This window comes from Lepisosteus platostomus, chromosome 13 (assembly GCF_059453375.1).
Source record: "Lepisosteus platostomus isolate fLepPlt1 chromosome 13, fLepPlt1.hap1, whole genome shotgun sequence".
In the NCBI taxonomy this organism is placed as follows: Eukaryota; Metazoa; Chordata; class Actinopteri; order Semionotiformes; family Lepisosteidae; genus Lepisosteus; species Lepisosteus platostomus.
Window position 1 is genome coordinate 11,780,690 of NC_142623.1, and position 24,752 is coordinate 11,805,441.

The window sequence follows — 24,752 nt, forward strand, 5'->3', positions numbered from 1 at the left end:
GTTTTAAAGGAACTTTCCCATAGTTTCCTAGTCTTCATGATTATATTTGATTTCTGATTCTAAAGAAGCACATTGTCTTCTCAAAGACTTGGAGGATGTAATAAAATGTCTTGATAATATACGGAAATGTATTTGGCAAATATTAAAATAAACATTTTTAATATTTTCCTGTATTATATGGGGCAAATATTTAAAAGATGAATTTTATTGTCTGCAAGTCACAGACTGCATAACACAGTGTCTGCGTATCTTTAAGTCTGAGTATTTGAAGTACTGTACATCAGTGCATGGCTAAAAAACGATATTTTCTCTTCCTTCTTCTTCTGCTGCTACTACTACTAATAATAATGATGATGATGATGTTACAAATGGGGTGTTACGAAAATGGTGAAAATCAGGAATTGACCGAACGGTTAAGTCAATAAATAAAATAATCAATCATAACCCCCAACTTGTATGTTATTTTAACAGAATATACCCAAGCTATTGGTAGAATTAGAGGCATGTGAATTCTTTATTCTCTGGCACATGTTTGGAGAAAAGAGTAATATTCCAGGCACACTTAGGTAAATAAGTCTTTATTAATGATGACACTACACTACACACAACATACAACACACAAGTTTACTCAACTTACAGAATGTACAAACAAGTCATATCAGAGGCCTAACATCCTAATCACTCCAAAAACCCAGAAAAAAAGTATTGAACTCTTATTGAGCTCTTGGACAGTATTGAATGTCCAAATAAGAGATAAGCTGCCTTTCTAAATAAATGCAATACTGCAGTTAAATCTCTCTCTCTGCACTCTCTGCACCCCGGATGCCACAAAATAAATGGGAGCCTATATCCCTATTCTAAAAATGTCTCTGAGGAATCTGTTACCCAGGAAACCCAAGTTCCCTAAAAACACAGGAATAGCAAGCTCTCTCTAGCAAGGTTCGAATACTTCGCTCCAGTCAGGTTTTGTTTGGATGATCATGAAGTAGGGCCTCTCGCCTGGCGCAAGCTTCAAGTCCCAACTCCTCTCTTCTCACTATTTTTCTCCTCCTCATCCACCTTTCTTATTGTTCATTCTGTGGTCTTAATGTGATCTTATATGTTGTGTTTCTTTACTGCTCATTGGCAATCATTAACCCACAGACTTAACTACCTAAGTATGAACTTTTCAATTTGATCAGGGGACTTTCAGTTTTTCAGTTTTTGATTAGGAGACCCCTTCACATCTCAGCAAACATCCCCTCTGCTTTGAAGCTAAAAGTGTTTACTCTAGCAGGTGTATCTAAGCTCTTAGAGACACTTCCTAGTGACCTAAAGCTGTAATAATAATAACAATAATAATAATAATTGCAAGGAAGTTGAAACGTGTCTTGTATTATACAGTATATGCCTGAGTGTGGCAATGATTTTTCTTTGGACTTCAGATTTGTAGTTTGCTTTTTAACCAGTAATTTATCTTCCTTTCTAATTATACTGTTCTGAATCATCAGGACATTGTAATTATTCATAACGCCATAGGTAATGGCATAGTTTATCTTCAGTGACAGACTGTGGGCAGCTTCAGCTGGGGTATGTTCCTGTGGTGCAGCCTCGGTGTGGCTGGATCGTATCTCTCTTCCTGTTTTAGTCTCATGAAATATGGACACGGACCACCGACGCTCCAGGTTTTATTTTCTTCGCGACGGTGCCTTGCACTGCTTCTTTTGCTTTTCTTCCGATATTACAAACGACTGCAACACACTTTCCAGGCTCTGCTCCACCTTTCCTGCCCCAGAAGAAATCCTACCCTAAGTTTCATAATTGTCCCAAACAAAATTGGAGTCGTTTCTTTGTCTTCCTCCTCCAACATGGTGTCTTGCTGTAATCACACCTGTAAACTTTTCTAATTACTGTACTTGGCACAGAAGTCGAACTTACATCTCAAGCAGAAAGCTGTGAACATTTGATTCTGACGTCTTGGACAAAGGTGGCAATTTATCTCCTTTTTTATCTATCTTCAAGCACAGGCGTACAGCAATCAGTCTAGCCTCGACTTTAAAGAACACGCGTCTGGATTTCGAAACAAATGGTGCCGTTTTGTACGTGTCGCTGCGGCACTTTTTAGCAACCAGGCTGTGGTCGCTCTTCTCGTCGTTCACATCCCAGGCAGTGCAGGCGTCCGGCGCCGTTGCTTTGACGATGGCCGTTTGTGCAGCAGCTGCAGACGACCGCGCCCCCCTTCTCTAAAACACCAGCCAACCCCAAGGGAGCGGACCGTAGACTGAGGTTAAAAAAAAAATTCTGACTGGATGTGAGAGACAGAAAAGAACTGTTGCAGGCAGCTAGAACTGTCGGCTGTAGAAAACAGCTGTAGTAGAATGGCTCGGGCATTTCACACACTGGGACTTGCTTGCCAAACATATTTTTTTTCAAAGTGCTTCCATCTCTCTTAAGTCCACAACAACCCTCGTTTTAGCACGGTTTAAAAGTCACGTGATTTGAGTGTCGCATACTTCCACCTTGTCCTTGTCGTTCCACTTGTAGTCAAACGTTTCTTCTCCCCCAGTTCTTCAACCAGGGTTTTGCACCACTGCCTGTTGAGGCCTTGTAGCCTTGAACCTGGGCTACATCCCTATAGTACTGTGACTGTGGTTCTCTAAGCTGTACTGACTCTTCTCAGCCTCCCATTGTTACTCCCAGGTAACACTGACCTGTAGGTCATAAGCAGAACCTAGGGCTGGCACAGGGCTTGTACCAGCAGGTTGTCTGAAATGGGCCTTTTGAAAACACGCACAATGATTGTTTGGTTTTATAACTGCTGAAAAACTGGAATATACGTGGTGCATAATACTGTAACGCTTACGGCCGACAGGCACTGTGTAAGAGCCGGCGTACCAGAGCAGGTGATGTCACCGCCCTTCCCTGTGATAGCGGGACTACAGCTACTGGGCTGTAGAGAGATCTCTCTTTGGCTCACTGGGCTGGGTCCCTACAGAGTGACGCGGGAGTCCTGGGTTCGAGCCCCTGACGGTGGGGGGCCGACCTAATGCGGCAAGGGTGCCTGCCTGAGCCCCTGTTGCGTTACAATACTATGCACAACACCAAAAAACTGAAGTGCAAACAGCATGATAAAGACAGTCACCATTATGAAAGTCTGTGGTTATGGAACGGAAAAATGTGTGTTCTGTAAATTATGCACAACGTCATCTACTGTAGGAGGCATGCAAAAATTTATATTGCAAACAAGTATGCAACTGCTAGATGGTTCTTTTTGGTTCAATGAATCTCTTGATAAATTAAAGTCAGGAACTGATCAGGAAATATTGTGCTGTACATTCTAATCCGCATGAAGAGAGAAGCAAAGAAGAAGCAGAGCATGTAACTTGCTGTGTCATGCCCTGGTTCAAAAGCTGAAGCCTTTTCTTTCATTTGCATTGGACATTTTAAGGTGTTTTATTTCCATGCTGTTCAAATCACTGGAAAATAAAATTAAAATGTGTGGACCCCCCTGTGTACAGCCTCTCCATCATTTCTCTTTTCAGGATTCTAACGCAAGTCACCATTTTTACAGTCATATTTCAGGGTTGTACAATTCTATCTTCTCAGCGGTCAACACTGTAGCTCCTTGAAGCGTGTGATTCGCAAAACCATTAGTCCTTGAACACAACAAGTCCCGGTTGTCCAAGTGAAAAGCTGTAACCCAAGGGTATCCCAGCCTCAGCCTTCAGCTCCTGCTGAAATGAAATTTCTGTTGGCAGGAGAGGCCGAACGTGAGAATAATTCCCATGAGTCTTTCCCGGTGGGACAGAGAGGCCACAGCACTCTTCGCACTTTCAGCAGCTCTCCCAAGTCTGGGCACGAGAGGCTTCTCCGGAATATTGGGAAATAACAGCCCTTTTCATAATTCACACACGTCCCAACGGCCCATTTACTCAGCATGCCTGAGCTTTAATTATCAGAATTCCCCCTGAGAGCAACGCACCAAACTTAGTTTTGACCTTGCACTCAGTCAGTGGATCCAAAGTCATGGTATGACATTTAATGGAATAATATCGTTTCTTGGCTTTTTTATGACTCCAGACAAAATCTGATCCCTTCCAATATGCTACAATATATTCTGTTCAGGCTTGGGTCTCTGGTTCAATTTTTGTTTTTCTTAAATTCTTCAGTTAAGTCTGCTGTACAATTAAGTAAGATAAAAATTGCTCCTTTGAAGGTTTCCTGCAGCACATCTTAGGAAGATTAATGTGAACTCACTTTGGGAGCCTGGATTCAGGAGAGCAGGTGACATACAATACATGTTATGTGTATTTTAAGGAATCAAGAACTGAGATAATCAGGCTGGCATGTGACTCAGTCAGTAAAGGCACAGAAGACGGGGTAAAATCTATGATATTATACGTTCACTCTGGGGTCATGTGTCTTGTCACCTGTGACCTGAGCCTTCTCCTCAACGATCAGTAGATGAAAAGGGCAAAAAAGACAAACTAAGGTAACACAGGAACTCCTTCCATGTTCTATCTTTTTATCCAATTCAGGCTCGTGGGGGACAGGATGCCAGTCCATTGCAGAACGCAGGAATTGTTTAACTCAATAGTTTATTGACAAGTTATCGCAGTACCGAAGGAAATAATCCACGGAGCACGTAGCACATTCTGCCTCTTTACATGGAAGACTGATAGCATTTAATACAGTTCCTGTGCCGGATTGTTTTTAGTGTATAGCACTCTATTACCATTTCGAGTTATTTCCTCAGACTTTGCTCTCCCGCTGTAGGTAAGGAATTGTGGCGATATGTTCATCCAGCACTCCCGTCTGCACGGCCGTCTCCCCGGTGACCAAGCTCCACGGCGCCTGACCGGAGAGAGGAGCCGCCGGTGTCACAGCGACCCTGCAGGCCGGCTCGCCCGACGATTCGCGGGAGTCAGTGTAACCCTGAGAGCACCCTGTCCCAGCCGCGCTCAGCTCACACTGGCAACACCTGGGCCTTTCAATAAGGCGCCTTTGCTCACACGTAGTTACTCACATGAAGGACAGTTTACATCTGTTTGCCAGGATTTCACTGTGCTGTCCTGAGGTCTTGCCATGATTTAACTCTGCTTTACCACTATAGTGATAATGCTGTGTTTTACTACGAAAGAACTACTTAGAAGGGTGTTTTAAGGACTGCATCATACTACTCCAGTTATCATAGTCTCTGCTGGAAACATTTGGAGAAACACTGAATATGCAGGCAAGCACAGGGAAATCATGCTCAAAGTGCCACTCAGATTTGCCATGGCTAGATTTCAGAAAGGGAAAAATAACTCAATCCCCAGTATCTGATTCGTTTTCTTTCAAGAGAGAGCTTTTAATGACTAATTTACATCCCAATTAATGATTCATTGAAACCCAAGTCCGCCATCACCTGTGTTGCCCTCAGCTCTGAAAGTTTTGTGCCCCATTGCTTTAACTGTCTTACTTCTGTTGTTTTTTGTGGCTTTCCTTTAGTGTCCTCCAAGTTATTTTGACACTCAAAGGCTGCACTGAAAGGTCAAGAGCGTGTTACTGTAGTTCCCTGTGCCGCTTTGCATGCTGGGACCAAAGTAAACAACTACAAACAAGTGAGCCACTACCGCTTCCTGTCCTGCTCCCTGCACAAACCTAGAGCACAAACTACGTAAAAAAAACTTTTCCACCTGTCTCTCTAAGAACGGAAAAGTCTGTATAAATCTGGGAGTCATTCTATTAGTTAGACTCAGATGGTCTGACGTGTAGCGCTTTGGCTGAAACTGGCTAGACTGTGGAACCCCAGGTTTGAGGTAACTCATTTTCTGCTCCTCTGCAATATACATTGGACATTTTCATTGGTTTAATTAAAAGTGTCCTTTCTGTAGACCCTTTAGTTGTGAGAGAAGGGAACTGATATTCAGAAGAAGTAAGAAAAATGGGAATAGAAAGCTGCCTTTTAGAAACTTTTGTATTTGTATTCTGTCGCCATTCCACAACAGTGGAAAAGACAAAAGGAAGGGCTTTGCATTTTGTCTCTGGAAATAAATATGCATTGCAAATACTTTGCGACCTCAATGCAGAACAAGGTAGAAGAATGGAAAAGAAAAAATGATGACCCACATTTTGATCCAGATTTTGCACTTTTTTTTTCTCCTGGGCAGACTGCTTTCTTGGAGTAATGTATTCATGCCCCAAAACAGGCCTATTCAGATTGATGCCCATGTGTAGGGAATAGAAGAAAATCCTAAGTAGGACATGAATGTTTGGCTTCCTTGCAGCCAAACTTGTTATTACAAACTGACTCAATGAATTTCCCATCAGTGTACAATGGTTAGTCAACTAGCAAAGTACAAACATTTATGTAAGATTCCTTTAGTTATTACAGCCCAAATGCTGTATTGTTGGTTATAATTGCTTTGTATTTTTTTAATTATAGTATACCCACCTGTTTTGGAATCTTGGCCGGCAGCTGCACACAGAGAGCAAGGACACACAGACATGCTCTTCTGGCCTGCCCACCTGTCATTCAGAGTCATTCAGCAGGCCCAGGGTGGCCATGTGCCAGTCGCAGAAGCAGCACGCCCCTTGCTGGGCGTCACTGCAAGCCAGCAGGTGTCTAGAAAGTCACAGGGGTCACTGTTCCTCCAAGAACTGAGGGAGTCCTGGGGAGAGAGTGATGACTACTCATCTCCACCGTGTTCCCAGACGCACTGGACGCTAACCATTGGGAAATTCTGGCCAAGCATTGATATAACCTGCTCTTGGTAACAGTTTTGAAGGATCAATGAATATACAAATGCATTGGCTTACAGTCATGCATACTGTCCACTGGCTTTACTTCACTGACCACACAGACCAGGGCAGTAGTTTTAATCTTAAATAAAGTAGTATAAATGAACTAATTGCATGTTCCAGGCGAATATTGTAAGTCTGTGCACTTTCTGTGTAGATTAATTTATAATAATTATTATTAATTCTAATTATTGTTTTAATCATGCTAGTCATTACTTTGGCTGTATTGTATATTAGAATTTCAAGCTTCAAGTGAAATATACAAATTGTATATGTAATTATATACAGATAGCTGCTTTATCAAGTTTAGCATAATCTTGTTAAATTTCTGAATCTGCGCCAGGCTGGAGGATAGGGATCAGTACAGGGATGAGAGATCTTCAAGGAAATCCTGGCTGCTGCTCTTAGTGATTTTGGTAGACCAGTAAGTGGTGCCCTTCCTTCTGAATCAGGATTTTTGGTCCAATGTTCCAGTAGAGTTACTAGGAACACTGTTCCATTGGATTCTGCTCCACTGTTCTATACACTGTTCTTTGGGTGAGATGTTAAAGAGCTGTGGCACTGTTCATAATAGCAGTAGTGGGTGTCAATCCTGGAAGGAGTGGAAGGACATTCCACTCCTTCAGTCTGGCCTCCCTAACTGTCCTGGGCTGCTGCAGTATAACGACTGCCACACGTTACTCAGCTGGGGCTGCACTTCACTGGAGGATGGAGTGGGTCTCTGCCCTACAGTAAGAGGAAAGTGCTTTGGCTTGCCTTGGGATGGCTTAGACTACATAAAAGCAGTTATTTATAACTCTAAAAAACATCCCATCTTTCAGAAAACAAATGTGAACACAAGCTTTTTCTGGCATCTTTAAAAAGGTTACTTAGAGTGCTTATGCTGTGTTTTTCACTGAATTACTAGAGAGCCACTTTCCAGAGAGCAGACAATTCTGCTATACTTACCCTCCAGGCTCCCAGGCTGCCATGGGACAATTTCCTTTAACCCAGGTTCCAAGAGGCTGACCTCCCGTCCCAAAGTGGGCTCACTGCCAGACAAGCACAAATTTGCAGCATGAAAAGTGCCAGTAAACTCTGAAAAGTGCATTAACTTTCTTAAAGCCTTCTTAAAGCCAGCAGCGACATCACCCTGCAACTCACAACTGACAACCCACTGAAGATACGCAGATGTGAGTCTGGTCAGTACCTTGTTGGGAGACCTCATGGGAAAAACTAAGGTTGCTGCTGGAAGAGGTGTTATTGGGACCAGCAGGGGGGTGCTCATCCTGCGGTCTGTGTGTGTCCTTATGCCCCAATGGGGACATTTCGTTGTAAAAATGGCATTGTCCCTCAGATGAGATGTAAAACAGAGGTCCTGACTCTAGATGGGTGACTCATTGGTGGTGGTGGAGGGGAGTACCAATGACCTGTAAGGTGCTTTGAGTAGCGTGTCCAGAAAAGTGCTGTATGAGTCTAAGGAATTACTGCTGTTATTATAAGCTTTCTTCTCCCTGCCCGTGCTGGATAGGGGAAGTAGCAACCCCTAATTAACTGACTGATTAACAGTCTAATTAAAGGTTAGCAATTCCAGACTGGAATGGTATAAAGAGCAAAGAAAAATGGTTAATTCATGACAGAGTCTGAAGTAAAAAAGTAAGACAAGGACTTTGCAGACACTCTGCAGAGCACAGCAGTGACAATCCCTGGGCCTGCTCATGTCACTGAACCTGTGTTATTCCACATCAAAACCACAGCAGTGTTGCGACACTTGTGGCATTATGACACACAGTTCAGAATTAACTGGACAAAGGCCTTAGAAGTCTGCAAATTAAACCTTGTTAGTACACATTTCCTTAATGAGTATGTGCCTGTGCATCAACCATAAAGCTAAGTCCTGGTCTCCAGAACACTTCCTCCTAAGAAAAAATTAGAATAATTCAGTAGAAATAACATGTTTTGGGTCATTTCCAGGACCAGAAAATTCTGGATTTTTTTACAACTACCAACAAAATGAAGTTTAACACACAAATCTTGATAGGAAACCCCAATGTTCATCTTATTCCATGTCCTCTTCCGACCTAACATTAACAGTGATGCTGAAAAACTCTGATATAATGAGAATTCAGCATGGACAGGATATTGTTATTCCATCTGCCTTTTTACCTTTTATTTTAAAGCATTTTGCAGAGATCAAAATTACAAAAGGGAGCATAGGAGAAGCACTGCAGGAGAGTTAAATCAAGTCAACATTAATTTCCAAAAATTAAAAAGGCTCCATAAAAAGGTATTTATGTATTGCAGGAGTCTGAGCCTGCAGGGTTCACAGGGATAAAGGCAAGACAGCTGAGTGAGGGAAAGCCCCATGTTTGGGGGTATTTGAATGATATTTGATAATCCTCACATTTTTAAGATTTGATGTTGGAGTTTACAAGAAATCAAAGGACAATTTTAATATAAAATAACTTCCAACGCATAGAAAAGAGCATTTGGAATGCTGGCATCAATACATTGTCCATTCAGACCTGTCCTATTCTGAGTCAGCCTGTGGAGGCTGCAAAGGAACAAGTAAAGGTTTATTCCATGCTGAAAAGAGAAGAAAAGAAACACAACATTTCGTCTGTGGAGCCTTCGTCGGGTGAAACGTTGTGTCTCTTTTCTTCTCTTTTCAGCATGGAATAGACCTTTACTTGTTCCTCTGTCCTAGTCAATAATACTGAGCTCTGCGCCTTCTAATCACAATTCATCTGATTCTATCTGTGGTCGTATATGACTGTTAATTAACTTGAACAAATATCATCAAAATGTTAGAAAGCAGAACTGCCTAAAGAGACGTCTAATTCTGCATTGCAATTTAGTGCAGATGAGTAACCACGAACAACTGTCATTGTGATGTAGTCAGTGCTCATTAATATTTGCATATATAATATTGAATCCCATAATTCATAGTGACTTCTGCTAGCTCTTAAAACACTAGAACCCTGAAGGGTATTTATTATACCTATTAATTCTGGGTATGGATATTAATTAGCTCTCCTTCTAATCACAATATTGGAGGAGACAGAACTGTAGCATGTGTAGGATACTCCAATACCATTTTTCTTATGCACGCAGAAGGAAGTAGATAAAAATGACAAATTGTGTATTTTCATCCTCATTTTATAACCACAGCAAAACAGTCACAAACAATAGAGTGGAATTAAAACTATAAACACTTTACAGACCCTTAGATGTGGAGGATATTATTCTATAACTAGGAGAACCAGTTTTAAAATCTGCCCGACAGTTTGCAATATATTATACTTCATACTGCCTTACTAAAATCATAGTACAAGGCCCCTAAACTAAAGGTTCTGCAATAATACCATGTGATGCTATTATAATGTTTGTGAGGCAGAGAGAGAGAGCAGAGCTCTGTGGTATCAACCAGAGGGGTCTTGTGAAGTGTGGCTCCCACACACCGTCCAACAGGGAGAGAGAGAGGGGGAAGAGAGTGAGAGAGAGACTGAGACACTGGGCTCACAGGAAACATTAGCACACTTGTTCTGTTAAAGGTGTGGAGTAATCAAGCTAAATTCAGCGGCAAGGGTTTATATGTGGAAAAAGGATTCTTGCTAAGGAGTTCTGGGCTTGTCGAAAACTCAATCATATACGGTAAGAATCTGTGTCTTTCAGACTGTATTTTATTAAAATCCTTAGCAGGTCATTTGCTATTAGTATTCAGGATTTGGTAGAAAATGGGCCATTTATTTTTATTTCTCAGTTACATACTGCATGTCTTGTGAAAGTGCTGTCTCTTCATTTTTGTGTAAGTAGTTTTTTGTCTGCGAAATTCATTTTAGGAATTGCTTTGAATTGTAATTTTTTTTAGCATTTTTAAATGTATGTATAAAGAATTGCTGAATATAAAAGACTCCCGGATTGTCACGTAGCCCCAGAATTATGAAGAATTGAATGTAGATTTCCTATAAGCATAAAGGACCACCACAGTTTCTACTAACATCTTATAGAAGGCATTGATGAGAACACTCTGCTCTGAGAGAATGTTCATGTTTTTATAGTACATAAACAATACAAAAGTATAGAAAAGAGCCCTGAGTATACCACACAGTCAAAGCTGAAGTCTTCCGCTGAATGTGATAGTTGTCTTTGCATAATCAGACTTTGGGAAATGTGCAAAGTAAAGTAAAGAAGGTCAAACATGAGAACAGATGATGTTCTAGACCATTTTTTTCATATGTTTACAATTTCTAATCAGGAATAAGTAGCCTCTAATTTAAACAAATTTCAATTATCATCGAAGGCACTGCTTCTTTACTGATGAAAGAAAATGATCAGGCAACATGTAAAGTGAATTTATGGATTATATGTCATGTCAGCTCAATTGTCAGGACAGATTTTTAACAAGTACATTCTTGTGCTGCTTCACAAGGTTGGATGCCATTGTAGCAGACAAGTTGGTTGTTGCCTGAGCTACTTCTGCACCAGATGAAGGTCTGACCTTCAGGTCTGCATGTCTTGGCCACCGTTCTGAGGAGGCAGGCAGCTCCTGGAGACAAAGGGCATGATTCTGGAACCTGGCAGCACAATTACACAGTGCAGTTCCAGCTGGGGCACATCTTACAGTCCAGATCTCAGATGGTCTTGTTAGCACATGGCAGACCTCATGAAGGAGGCTCTCCGATGGTCTGAGCTGGAGGGTTTGACCAAAGTCTGAGCTCAAGGGAGACACAGGTCTGAGCTGCAGGGTGACACTGGGGTCTGAGCTGCAGGGAGACACTGAGGTCTGAGCTTCAGGAAGACACCGGGGTCTGAGCTACAGGGAGACACAGGTCTGAGCTGCAGGGAGACACTGGGGTCTGAGCTGCAGGGAGACACTGGGGCCTGAGCTGCAGGGAGACACCGGGGTCTGAGCTACAGGGAGACACCAAGGGGTCTGAGCTAAAGGGAGACACAGAGGTTTGAGCTGCAGAGAGACACTGGGGTCTGAGCTGCAGGGAGACACTGGCATCTGAGCTGCAGGGAGACACTGAGGTCTGAGCTGCAGGGAGACACCAGGGTCTGAGCTGCAGACACTCTTCTTGGTTTCCTTTCTTATACTTTGCCATTTCAAAACAATCTCTCCTCCTACTACTCTTTCTGGGGCCACCAGACTACCCCCCTTTTTCCTTTTTCACCAGCACTTTGCTTTCAACTCAAAATAACTTGTTCACTGACGCATGTCTCCCCACTGGTCTGTAATGGCAGGTCCTCTTCAATATTTCAGAAGAAGGGATGTTGTTGTTCAAGACTCAAAACGTCTTTAATGCTTCAGAGTTCAGTCTGTCAGGAGAGAGACTTAAATGATCCAGTTTTTATTAAATAAAAGCAGTGTTTAGAACTGAGCTCTGAGCTCTGAGCTCCCGCTGGTATCTACATGTCCAAGTATATTTCATTCATGCTACAGAAACAAAAGCAGTGAACCTAGATTAACAGTAGAATATTTACTTTTATTTTTAGGATTGCATCTAATTTAGCAAAAGACATGACAGACATAGCAGGGCCTCCTGGTTTCAGTGTCTCTACTTAAATCTAGAAAACATGCATGAACAGACCACAGATCTGTGATGAAGGATGATCTCTATGAAACCACACTGTTCTTTTGGTTTTCATTGTGTCACAGACTTTCACAGACTGAGAAAGGAATCTAATATTTTTTTCTTTAATGTCTTTCAGAAAGGAAAATGTGCAAAAACAGTTGCAGAATTTCAGAAAATTATAACTGGTTATAATAATAATGTTAAAAACTGTCTAGACCTTCCCACTTCCTCCAGCAAAGGGCTGTCGTCCATGTTTCTGTTAGTAACCAGTATGTTCTTCCTTCCTTGAGTATAAATCTGTCTAAAAACAAGATGATAGATAAAGTGTGAAGTAAAGGGAAATGATACATGAAAAATTATGATGTAAATGAAAGTAAAAAAAGATCATTTCAAAAAGATAAAGTTCAAATCTTGAATTGAGAACTTCAAAACATGAGAAGAATCTTGTTTTAGAACTGGTTTTAAAATAATTTCACACACTTAAGACAACAATTATGTCAAGCTAACTGTTCAAGTCAAGATAACTGGGAATGATTTACTGACATTGTTTTTTCAATACATCAAATCACTTTTATCTCATATTCTCTTCACAGGATCTTACAATGAGCTCTAGTTCTTTACGATACCTCAGACACATTGTATTGTACAGTATGTTAAATGTTGAGTCATGGTGGTTTTTACATAGCACTCCTCAGCCCAGGGTACAGCATTGCACAAGTTACAAGCCTACAACACAATGTGTTGCAGCTATATACAAATAAATCAACAGTGATTAAAAGGACCATTCAAATAAGAAAAAATCAAATTGGGCTTAAAATAATTCAGTAAGGTTCAGCCTGCCTAATGGAACTGATTAATCATTTATATTTATATATTGCATTTCAATTCTGTGGACATGTAGTACAGGAGGGGAACCACAACTTACCCTCTAAAGTGTCACACCCACTGAAGTTCCACACCCACTGGAGGGATCTGAGTGATATCAGTCATTTGCACTGCACAGCCACTAAAATTACTTCCCCAGCTGAAAAAAGAGGGACCAGTAGTTAGATCAGACTGAACCAGAACAGAGTGAAATGTATCCAGGACTCTGAGAATAACACCTCTAGTGTTACAGTGCCCTAACAGTGACCTTTAATAAACAAGCGGTCAGGACCTTGGACTGAAGACCCATGTGGGAGGCTGCACATCTCCTGTCACCATACTGATGCACTGATTTGGACAGCATGGTGCAGTAGTGGTGAACATGGCTGCTTTGCAGCACATCTCTGGGGTCCTGGGTTCAATTCCTGGGGTGCTGTAGCTGTAGAGGTTGTCTGTTCACATGGATTTCCTCCAGGTGCTCTGGTTTCCTTCCACAGTCCAAAGACATGCTAGTGGGCTAATTGGTTTTGTGGGAAAACTGGCCCTGGTGTCAGTGTGTGTATCTATGTCTGTGTGTTCCTTAGATAGGCTGGTGTCCTGCCTTGAATGTATCATCTCTTACATGTGTATAAATGTAAGGAGGTGGAATCACTATATGTTCACTGTCAAACCAAACTACGTTTTGATTTCTCAAGTTCACTTTCAAAATCAGGAACATTCTGAGTTGTTAAACGAATGACTGTGACAGCTTACATAAGACTGAACTCTGTCTGCAACTGGACATAAGATGAAAGCATTTTTTTAAATGAAAGCTTGAACCTTTTTAATGAGCTCAAATACTTTAATGGAAAGGCGTTTAAAAATCACAGTGTGATTCTGAGTCAGACAGAAATGAAAGAGTTGGGGTCAGGCTGTGCTCAGAGAGGACATTAAATGGAAATGAGTTAAGGTCTGTTAGACCTTACGCTTCTCCTCTCTCGGCTGGAGCTGAAGCAGATGAAGAATATATGCAGTCCAGCTCCATCTTGAATCACACTGTGAAGCTTAATATCACCATCTATGAGAATGAGAAACTGAGTCCCTTTGCGAGAAAAGGTGGTACTTGTCTGATGTTAAGAAATAGTTTAGAGAGCTTAATTAGGATAAAGGAAACATCCACAACCGTATCTGAACTTAAAGTTATGGATATAATTCAGTGCACTATGCGAAAAAGTTGAGAAGTGAACACAATGCAATAAGTTGTACAGCACAACACAATAAAAACACCGAACACATTGTCAATAAATTGACAACAATACAGTGTTCATCATGCATACTGACAATAAGAGTATAGCCTATTTTCTGCAATATTTTCTTTTTCATAGAAAGTTTGTGGCAGGAAAAATGTTGCAATACTCAGTTCTAATCCAGAAATACTATTCGGGACATTGCAAACACTTGATGTTTCAGCCAGACATCTAACATATATCTGCCATAAAATGCATTTGTCTGCAATTTATTCTGCACAAATGCAACTTTCTTCATTTTTTCAGTCTCATCCACTCTCATCCACAGTATACCAACATGTGACAGAAATGACAGCAGATTAAAGATTTCTCTCACCGCATCCTACCAAGCAGGAGGAAGTTAGGCACACTGTACAAGAGCCACAATATAATACTCAGTTGCAGAAATTGCTAAAAAAAACTTTCTATACCCAGAAAGAAACACAGCATTCAAAATGTTGTGTGTCCAATTCATCGAAATAAAATGGTCAGGATTACCTCCAACAGTATTTAAACAAATGTTATTAGTAAATACAGGTTTTGAACTCCCTAATTAAGGAGAATAGGGAAGAGGGATGCTGAAAGCAATTAAACAGATCCAAGTATAAGAATCTGCTGAGTGATTATAAGACGTTTTGAAGCAGGAAAAGACCATTGGAGCCATTGAGCTGCCAATAGCTAATTGACCTAAGGATCTCATCCAGCCTTTTTTGAAAAAAAGCAAAAGAATCAGAATCAACAGCCTGGCTAGGTGGCTTCTTCCACTCTCCCACAACTCTTTGTGTACAGATGTTCCCCCTGTCCTCAGTCTGAGCTGCACAGCCCCTGAGCAATTTTCTTTAAAAAGTCGCTACAAACTCATGGGGGGTTTAGATCCAACAATCACGAACATATGCTTTGAAATCAGAAACTCAATTAAGATTTTGTTTCTGCAATCTGGAAGATGAAGGAGAATGTAACCGGCTGGCACTGCCTTTCAGCTGTTTGGTTTTTTTAGTTAGTAGCACAGTGACAGGCTGGCTGATGCAACCGTTACTTCAGACAAAATGGAAGCTGGTCAAAGCCCTGCAAAAGAGATTGCGGAAGCCCCTGTCCACAGAGAGCTGTCTCCGGGGAAGAGTGGTTTATTCAGACAGGGTGTTACACCGCAGTTCTTCTGCTCCTAAGGCTCAGGAGTTTCACCATCTCATGGCTAGCACATTATGCACAGCCTGGTGTGTTTAACTAAAACATAGTGGAACTGTGGATGGGGCCACAGCTGTCAGGGGCTGCCTCACAAATACCCCACTCGTAGCCGACACACTGCCCAGAAAAAAACAACAACATAGCATCCTGCTTACAGAGATTAGTGGGGCTAGAATTAGCCATGGGTGTGACCCCTCCTCCCTCCTTTACACTGGTATTGTGGACAGCATGTTTTACTCCCTATACAAAAAAATAGTTTTGTGCTGTTGACCACAACCAATACATCCTCCCTTGCAGGTGGCTGCTGTACCTGTTGCCATTAACTGGCTTGTTGTTAACTGTCAGCCCCTTATCTGGCCCTGCCTCACAGCTGTAGAAGTAGTAGCCAATAATATCCTGAGCGTTCTTGGGTTCCTCCAAATGCAGCAACAGTGATAGGACCAGTTTTGCATCTCCCAAAAGTGATCAGCAAGGCAGGACTGACTGTTTCGCGTTAATGCTGAAGTGAACTTGTCCCGACTCAAGGATGTGTTACAGTTTTTGTCTTTGTCCTCATTTGATTGTAATCTCTCGAGAGAAGAGGCTCATAGGTAAGTGTTTCCACATCTTCACACTTCTCTTGTCTTACACCTCCTTATTGATATTTTACATCTATGTAGATTTCTAAGTAAAATCATGCTGTGCAGAAGTGCAGAACGGTTTCATCACATTGAAGCAACTGTTCTGTTGAGCCCCATGTAAGAAAAATGCAAGATTACAAAAAAGCATGTATTAATTTGCAGTGCAAATTAAAAAAAATATCCTAGGAATCTAAAATTCTAAAAGAGGCTAAATATCACGCCTAGGCACATTGCATTCTTTATATTGCACAAAGAAAACCATGAACATCCAAGTCAATGTTGAATAGCTCCATCTTGTGGTCGTAATGTGTGACACACCTGCTGGAAATTGTAAACTTTTCTACAACGCAGCTAAGGTAGTTTAACATGACCCTCACTGGTGCTCAAACAGAAATCACACCTGACAGTTTTCATTTATTTTTGGGGAGGATGCGGGGGGGGGGAGTTGGATTCCCAAGCCATGGTTTTACTCTCCTTGACAAGAGGGGCAATGTGCCCTCTCCAGCCATCTGTTTTCTAACTGCTTTATCCACCTCAGGCTCGCAGGGGAACCAGAGCCTATCCCCAATTGGCAATGGGCACAAGGCAGGGCCCACTGTGGAAAGGACACCAATTCACCACAGACACACTCCCACCAGGGCCAGTTTTGCCAGAAGCACCCCCCAGCATGTCTTTGGACCTTGGGAGGAAACCGGAGCACCCGGAAGAGACCAGCAAGAACACACGAACGCCACACAGCTAGCACCCCAGATCTGAAGCCAGTGTACTGCCAGGCAGCAATACTAACCACTGCACTGCCCGTGGATTTTCCAGTCGTGTCACAATTGGTAAATGAATGACCCGATTTTAGCCTGAGTAGAGGAACATTGGTATTTTTGTCAAGTTCCACGATTATTTATTTAACAAAAAGATTAAAAAAAAGATCATGTTCTCCACTTTGTTTTATATATACTGTACACTCATGCAGGGACAAAATGTAATGCAGTTTTCATTAACACCTGTACTAATGTTTGTCTTCTAATACAAAAAGCAGACTGAATTAAATTCATAATACAATGAATAAACCCAGCTCTGTGATGCACTGGCGTCCCCTCCAGGATGTACCCTGCCTTGTGCCTGTTTCTTGCTCGGATAGACTATGGCTCCCCTGCAACTCTGAATTGGACGAAGCAGTTAGAAAATGGATGGATGAGTAAATCCAAGCAGATCATTAGATGGGTTTCTTTTCTCTCCCTATGCAGGCTCAAGAGCTCCAAGAAGTCTGTCTTCTCACAATTGTTTTGTGATGGGTGGCGCCAGTCACCCAGATCTTCTGAAAGCTGTACGGGTTTGACTGGGTGTGTGGCCACGATGGAGGAGGTAGACAACTGCTCTACAGTGTGGAACAGCAACATCAGTGTCTGCTGTCCGTTTTACGTCAACAGTCCAGAGGATGGGCCATGCCCAGGGCTCCAGTGTTACATGGTCCTGGAGAAGAGGGAGAAGGCCGTGATTAGTACCATCTGCTTCTTCGCTGGGCCTCTGACCTTCCTGGAGAACGTGTTGGTTCTCTGCCTCATCTTCTTCACCCCAGCGCTGCGGCGGAAGCCCTCCTACCTCTTCATCAGCAGCTTGGCACTGGCCGACGTCTTCGCCAGCTTGTTCTTCACCATCAGCTTCTTGGATTTCCACCTCTTCGAGCGCACCGACAACGCAGAAGTCTACCTGTTCAAGCTCGGCGGAGTCACCCTGTCTTTCACCTCCTCCGTGGGCAGCCTGCTCCTGACGGCCCTTGACCGCTATATCTGCATGCACAGACCCTCCGAGTACAAGACCATCCTGACCAGAAGGAGGGCCTTGGCCTGCCTCACCGCCCTTTGGATGACCACCATATTCATCGCCTTCCTCCCCCCCCTGGGCTGGAATTGTAAGACGATGGACCGTCCCTGCTCTCAGCTCTTCCCCTATGTGGACCACAGCTACTTGGCCTGTTGGATCATTCTTGTGATGTTCCTCCTGGTGCTCATCATCTATGCCTACATCCACATCCTCTGGAAGGCCCACAAGCACGTGGTCTACATGGCCAAGCACAGCATCCGCCCGGGACATGTTCGAATGAGGATGGACATCCGCCTGGCCAGGATGTTCAGCCTGATCTTGGCCATCCTGGTCACCTGTTGGTTCCCGGTTCTGGCCTTCATGATCGTCGATTTTTTCCACTGCCTGAGCAGGGAGCAGAAGAGGGCCTTTGCCTTCTGGAGCACCCTGTGTCTCGTCAACTCCAGCGTCAACCCGCTCATCTATGCCCTGCGGAGCAGGGACATGCGCCGCGTGATGCTGAAGGTCCTGAGTTGGTGCCGAGGGCAGAGAAGCTACGTGGAGGGCAGCCAGGAGTCAGACATGCAGCAGAAACCCTCCAACCAAGAGACCATTTCAGAGCGGGTGGAAAAACAGATATAGACCACATTAAAGATTCTACATGGCTTCCAAGACTGGGGTTGTGATAATCTGGTATTTATTAAGCTGATAATGGAGAAACAGTCAAACACACGTCCCTTGTTTTTGTGTCATATGCGTCTGAAAGGGAGCCATTGTGACAATACAAAGAGATCTGGCCCTGTCTGCTCGTTCTCAAATTAGGATTTTCAAAACAAGGGCAGAAGATGAAAGTCCAACCTATGACCCAGAGTTCCAGTTTGTGTTCTGCTTACCTGATTGTGATCCCATAGCTACAGCACAGGTAACAGTGGGCTCCAAAAAAGACAGTAAACCATTCAATCACATGCCATCACAGACCAAACCAGTGGCACTCGACCACCAACAGTAACATATTCACTAAGTTAATACTGCACCAATTTTCATAGAGTTAGAAGTGTTAGCACACTGTGTTTCAAGTTTGTTAAATTAACAACTTCCAGCTTCCTAGGATGAAACAGTGTTCAGAAAAGTTCGAAAAGAGAGTTGTTAAATTATTGTAATTTAACGAGCAATACTGATTACACTTAATTAATTAGTGTCTGTATTCACCTGCCTATACTTGCTATGCAAACATACAGTTTATTTTTCATTCACTGGAGGTGAATTATTTTTCTTTTCTGTTGCTTCAGTTTTCATCTTGCACACACAAAAATGCCCTGTTTGCTGTAGTATTACAGTATATTCCAGATTTTATTTTACAGATGTTCTGTGAAACTGTGTCATATGTTTTCAGTTTAAGGCAAAATCCTTCACACACAAGATGATAGTCTTGCTTCACTCTCCATCTGACCTCGTCTCCTAGTGCTTCTAGACTCAGGGCCTGATTCCTAAAGCATATTATTATGCATTAAGGATGGCTGTATTGAATAAGATCCTTTCATGAAGGAGTTCCTGCGTGGCCTAGTGGTTAAGGCAAGTGGCATGAGCCCAAGGATTCTTAGTTTAAACCCTAGCCATACCACTGAATTATTGTGTGCGCTCTGACTGAATCTCCTGATGCTCAACTCTCCAGATGTGATGTAACTGAAGCCCTTGTATATTTTTCAGGTCTTGACAAAATGAACTTTCTGTATCATTTAGTTTCCATGGTAACAGCAGATCTTGTGAACTTTCTCCACCAGTTGTATGAAGAGGGACCTTTAAGGAGGCCACATTGCCAAAGACATTGTATAATGGTTAATATCACAAATTCTTCAAAACAGTTCTGTGGAATACTTGGTTTAATGTATCACCTAAAAGGATAGAACATCCTGCAGCACAGTGTCCAAATTCATTATAATTATGAGCTAGAGTGAAGAGCGCCACCTACTGGTTAACCAGCACTACTTTCAGCAGCAACCTGCTTTTCCTTAGAGGTCTCTCAGGCTAGTACTGCCCAGGCCCAGCCTAGCTTAACTTCTAACAAGATGAGGCTTGCAACACTGCTGCTGATAAACAGATCACAGCACTGAGTTCTCTAATTGATTCCTTATGTAACAATAGGATGACCACAGTCACAGGCTGGATGCATGCGATTGTTTAATTTCCAATAAGAAAAAACACTTAATGAAAACAACACTCCACTGATTGTTAAATGAGTTCTAGTAGATTATAGACATAACGGTTATTGACACCATTTATGGTGACTTTTTGTTTATTAAAAAAACTTCCAATGGATTACCCACTTCCTTGAGCTGTAAATATTCTTTCTCAGAGCAATAATAAAAACACTGTAGCTGGATGTAGCCACTGTCCTTGGTAAACCTAGCCAGTACAGCCTTTTCTTCAAATTATCTGTATCATTACCTATTATCATAGTATTTATAATTGAGACTGTGTATGTGTTTCTACTGCATGTTCTTCTTCTTTATGCCTGTTAAAGTTCGAGCTTCTCTCTTTGTTTCTAAGTCTAAGAGAAAGTGTGACACACACAAAGGGACATCGTCCAGACTGCCCCCTTTCTCACTAAAGGAACACAAGGTGCTTTGTTTGCTCATCTCTGTCTGAACACACTGAGCTTTCTGCCATTTGCTTTAGAGCATTTCATGAGGAATTCATTACAAAATACTGTAGGCGCATCACAGAGCCCAGACTTTCTAAAACAGTAAGCCTCTTGAGGAAGAAAACACAAACGCGGCAGGATCTGGTAGCTTGAATCTGCGTGTGTGTCAGGCAGGGTCTGATGTAGATGCTTATGAAGAAGAGTGAGGTTGTTCTGTTAGTATACAATTGTAAAAAAACTAGATAATTCAACTGGGATTGTGTGTAGGTAGGGCTCTTGATGTTACTGTTATTGTAATTACCACTAGTTGTAATATAATGCCAATGCACTGAAAAGTAATTTTAAAATTATTATTACGTTTGCAGTAGTACTCCCATAAGTAAAATATTGTTAATATTTAAATGTTTTCTTTTCTGTAATTGTATAATGAAATATGTTAAGCTATGTTTTTGAGCTATTTCACTGAAACATAGAAATAAAGCATCCTGGTCATCTCTTGAATGTTGTCCATTCCAATTACAGCTGACAATTTTTTCTGACTATAATCAAGATTTCTGGTATCATTTAAATGCTGCTCAGTACACTTTATTAAAGAGGTGAAGCCAGTAGAAAATAGAACTAGTCTGTAGGTCATTAAGACTGACTCCACATCTCTCTGAAACATTCATAGAGTAGTCTGTCCTTTATGTTGCCAGGGTGGCACATGGTATCTGTCAGGGGAGACAATGGGAATGCTGTTCTTCAGGCCCTTCTTGAGTGGCAGAAGGAGCTCATCCTGGAGAGATGTGATCTGCTTCTCACAGTAGTGAAATTTGCATTGAGATGTTCCTGAGAAGTCAGAGGAGCCAACTCTCGCTGTGTGTTTGTATGCATTCCTGGTGACACCTCCAAGAGACTTCCAGTCTTCAGCCTTGATACCAACAGCTTCCATTTCTTACAGCAGAAATCTTTGCAAGTTTGAGGCAGCCTATGTGACAGATACACAACACCCAACCTAATAGGGAACAGTCACAAATACTGCAGTACTGCATCATGCACAGCCTACTGAAGATGCTTGACGTTTTTATCAGGGAAACACTGGACATAACAGTACTCTGCTGTTGCTTATAAACATCAACAGGCTGAAGATTAGAGATGGCCATTCAACTGTTGTGCTCATCTGATGGCTGGTTGTTATTCATTTAAGCCATTTTTTGATGGTTTCCAAGGCACTGGCTCCTACAAAATTGCTGGCATTCTGTTCCATGGAAGTCGCCACTCAACACAACTTATTTTGATGGAGGAGTCAGCAGAGGGCATTCAGAGACACCCTTGTGTGCCACATAGTCAGTCAGGACCACTTTCAGATGGTAAAAGCTGACACAGGTGATCAGCAGGACTAGAAGGATCAATAAAACTGGACCAGCCTTGCTAAGAGACCAATCACTATACAGCCTGGCAGGAGATGGCAAATCCCAGCTTCATGTACTGACTAGACAATGTTCTCTAGGTGATTTTCATGATATTAAGATGTATTACAGACAGAGAACAGCACACTCTCAATAACAGCTGATAAAACTGAGTTATAATATCCTGGATCACAACAACATCTGAGGAAGAACATACACTATTGTCCTTTTTATACAATAACCTTAGTTTTAACTTCCACTTCACAATGTGGGACATGATTGTACCAAGAAACCTGTACTCATCAGATATCCCTACAGACCCTTTGTGACCAGCTGTGCTGCAGAAGCTCTTTTTCCTTCTGCTTTCAATGATGATTTCTTTCATCTGCTCAACATTAAGTTCCACAGTGTTTTCTGAACACCAATGTGCCCGGGTGTCACCCTCAGCACAGTATTCAAGTTCATTAGCACTCATAACCAATCTCCCTCCAACAGTATCAGGAGCTATCAAGGTCTGTGAACCTTAACTATTAAAAATATCTATAATAACTGCAGCAGGTTGATCCCCACCACACTTCAGACAGGAAGTTACTGGGCCAGGTGCTTCCTCAGTCTTTATTTCCTATAACTTTTCTTGCAGGCTGTTAGGGAACTCTGTGGGGAGATAATATCAAAGGTGCAGTGATACTCAGGTGCTGTAAATCAGTCACCCCATCACTGGGGGAAGGAGGAGTCTGTGGGGTGGCTGATGTGCATAGTCGATGAGACACTGTGTGCCCTGTCACTGGCACCCAGTGCCATTGGCTACAAATCCTGGTTACAATTTCTGGCTTTAGGAAAGTCATATTTTGCCCTTTTATAAAATGTCATGTTAATACGGAAAGCATCCCCCTTAATTGTAATATTTAATTTCAGTATGTCTGGAGTCAGCTTGAGTTTACTACGGGTGCGCCGGTTTACTCCCACAGTGCAAAGACATACTGGTAGGTTAATTGGCTTCTGGAATAAGAGTATCTACATTTTTGTGTCCATGTGTGCCCTGTGATGGACGGGCGTCCTGTCCAAGGTGTATCCCACCTTCCGCCTATTCCTCTTGGGATAGGCCCTAGCTCCCCAGTGACCCTGTATTGGATAAAGCGCATTAAAAAAATGGATGGGTGGAAAAATGGTCATAGCCTCTGAAGTGAATACAGGCAGTGCCAGTGCATTATGCAACATTATTACGACTAAACATTAAACATGCTCTAATCATGTGCTGACCAGGGTTTTGTGTTGCTAATGGCAGGCATTTCACCTGATTTGTCATGGTTTCTGATGAATCATATGCACTCCAAGGTGCCTTTCCACTCTTTCACTGGGAGCTCACTTCACTATGAGCTGCTATCATATCTGCAATAAACATTTAGAAGAGACGGGGACTTAGCAGCCAGACCACAGGAGCATTTCCAGTAATGATTTTGCAGGGAAATTATCCTGGACAACAGATTCATTTCCAAAGAGCCAGCTTTTCAGCCTTTGACGCACATAGCATTAACCACTTGCCTGTCTCAAGCAACTCACATCTCCAGCTGTTCGTGTGTAAGTCTACAGATTACAACAGATCACATGGATTTCAGAGCCTATGTTACAGATGTTTTCTAGCCCGCCACTAACTTCATCTCAATGGAATAGTGTAGCCAGCATTGCTGTGCATTCAGACACTCACTGAGACTGGGCAATTAAGCCATTCCAAGATCTCTGCAATTCCACAGCGCTGATGGATTGAACTGGTGAGAGCCGGAAGACATTCTCCACGTGCCTCGTTCTGCACATTTGCCTGGTTTCCCCGAGCTCGGATCGCTAGGAAACCGTGTTGCCAACCTCGGGCGAGCTGAGCTCTAAAAACAAACTGTGCCCGCCTCGGGAATTCTCAGCTGCGGTTTCACACACCCCAGGGGCTGCTGGACGTGGCCCCTGAGCACACACGCCCAGAATACCACCGGAAAAAACGGCAGGGCAGACGAGAACATTACTGTGTCACTGAGAAAAAACCTCTGCCATTTCTGTAGGGCTTTCTTCATCATTATAACGTAAGAGTGCTTGAGAAATGAGCCTTTTCGACTTGTTTTGCTCACTCACATGGTTCTGAATGATAAAAATGAGTCTTTTAAAAGTTACCAAGCGACAGAGCCTCTGTCAATACATGGTTCATCCATCATCCAAGATAACCAGTTCTCCAAGATTAATCACCCTAAAAATCTTTAATGGGGATGTCCCCAGGACTCCATGGGAAGAGATGAAAAACAAGGAGAAACACCAAATTTTGCAAATGCCTTGCCCCTTTATGCTGAAGTAAAAAATGCAGTCTTATTTCCCTTGTCTTGTCTTCAGTTCTTCAGCTAAATGCAGCTTAAACAAGAGATGGTAAGTCCCTCTAGTAATATTTTTTTAGCAACAAAGGCGAGAGAATGTTTTTCCCCAATGTATTTCAAAAGCTACTGACAAGTTGATAACATACTGTTTATGACATGTTCAGATGGTGCCTTATGTCACAGCACAACTGCGGAACTGTAAAATGATGCACTGTGCAGTGCATGATGCGAAAAGACAAACTCCTAATGCAAGGAATTGTATATGGCTAATAAAGTGATCTTATCTTATCTTACATGCCATACATCACAGTGGTGAAAGGA

The 24,752-nt window shown here is 42.3% G+C and overlaps 1 protein-coding gene across 2 annotated transcripts; it reads left to right on the forward strand.

Moving 5' to 3' along the window:
* The first annotated feature begins 9,984 nt into the window (after positions 1 to 9,984).
* Positions 9,985 to 21,193, forward strand: cnr2 (cannabinoid receptor 2). Of its 2 annotated transcripts, XM_088603126.1 has the most exons (3): positions 9,985 to 10,395; positions 16,793 to 17,081; positions 17,496 to 21,193. In XM_088603126.1, the coding sequence occupies exon 3, from the start codon at positions 17,605 to 17,607 to the stop codon at positions 18,691 to 18,693; it is 1,089 nt and encodes a 362-aa protein (XP_088459252.1). In that variant the 5' UTR covers positions 9,985 to 10,395; positions 16,793 to 17,081; positions 17,496 to 17,604; the 3' UTR covers positions 18,694 to 21,193. The 2 variants fall into 2 exon arrangements, with proteins under 2 accessions (XP_088459252.1, XP_088459251.1); XM_088603125.1 differs by lacking the exon at positions 16,793 to 17,081 and having other exon boundaries at positions 10,056 to 10,395.
* The last annotated feature ends 3,559 nt before the right edge of the window (positions 21,194 to 24,752 follow it).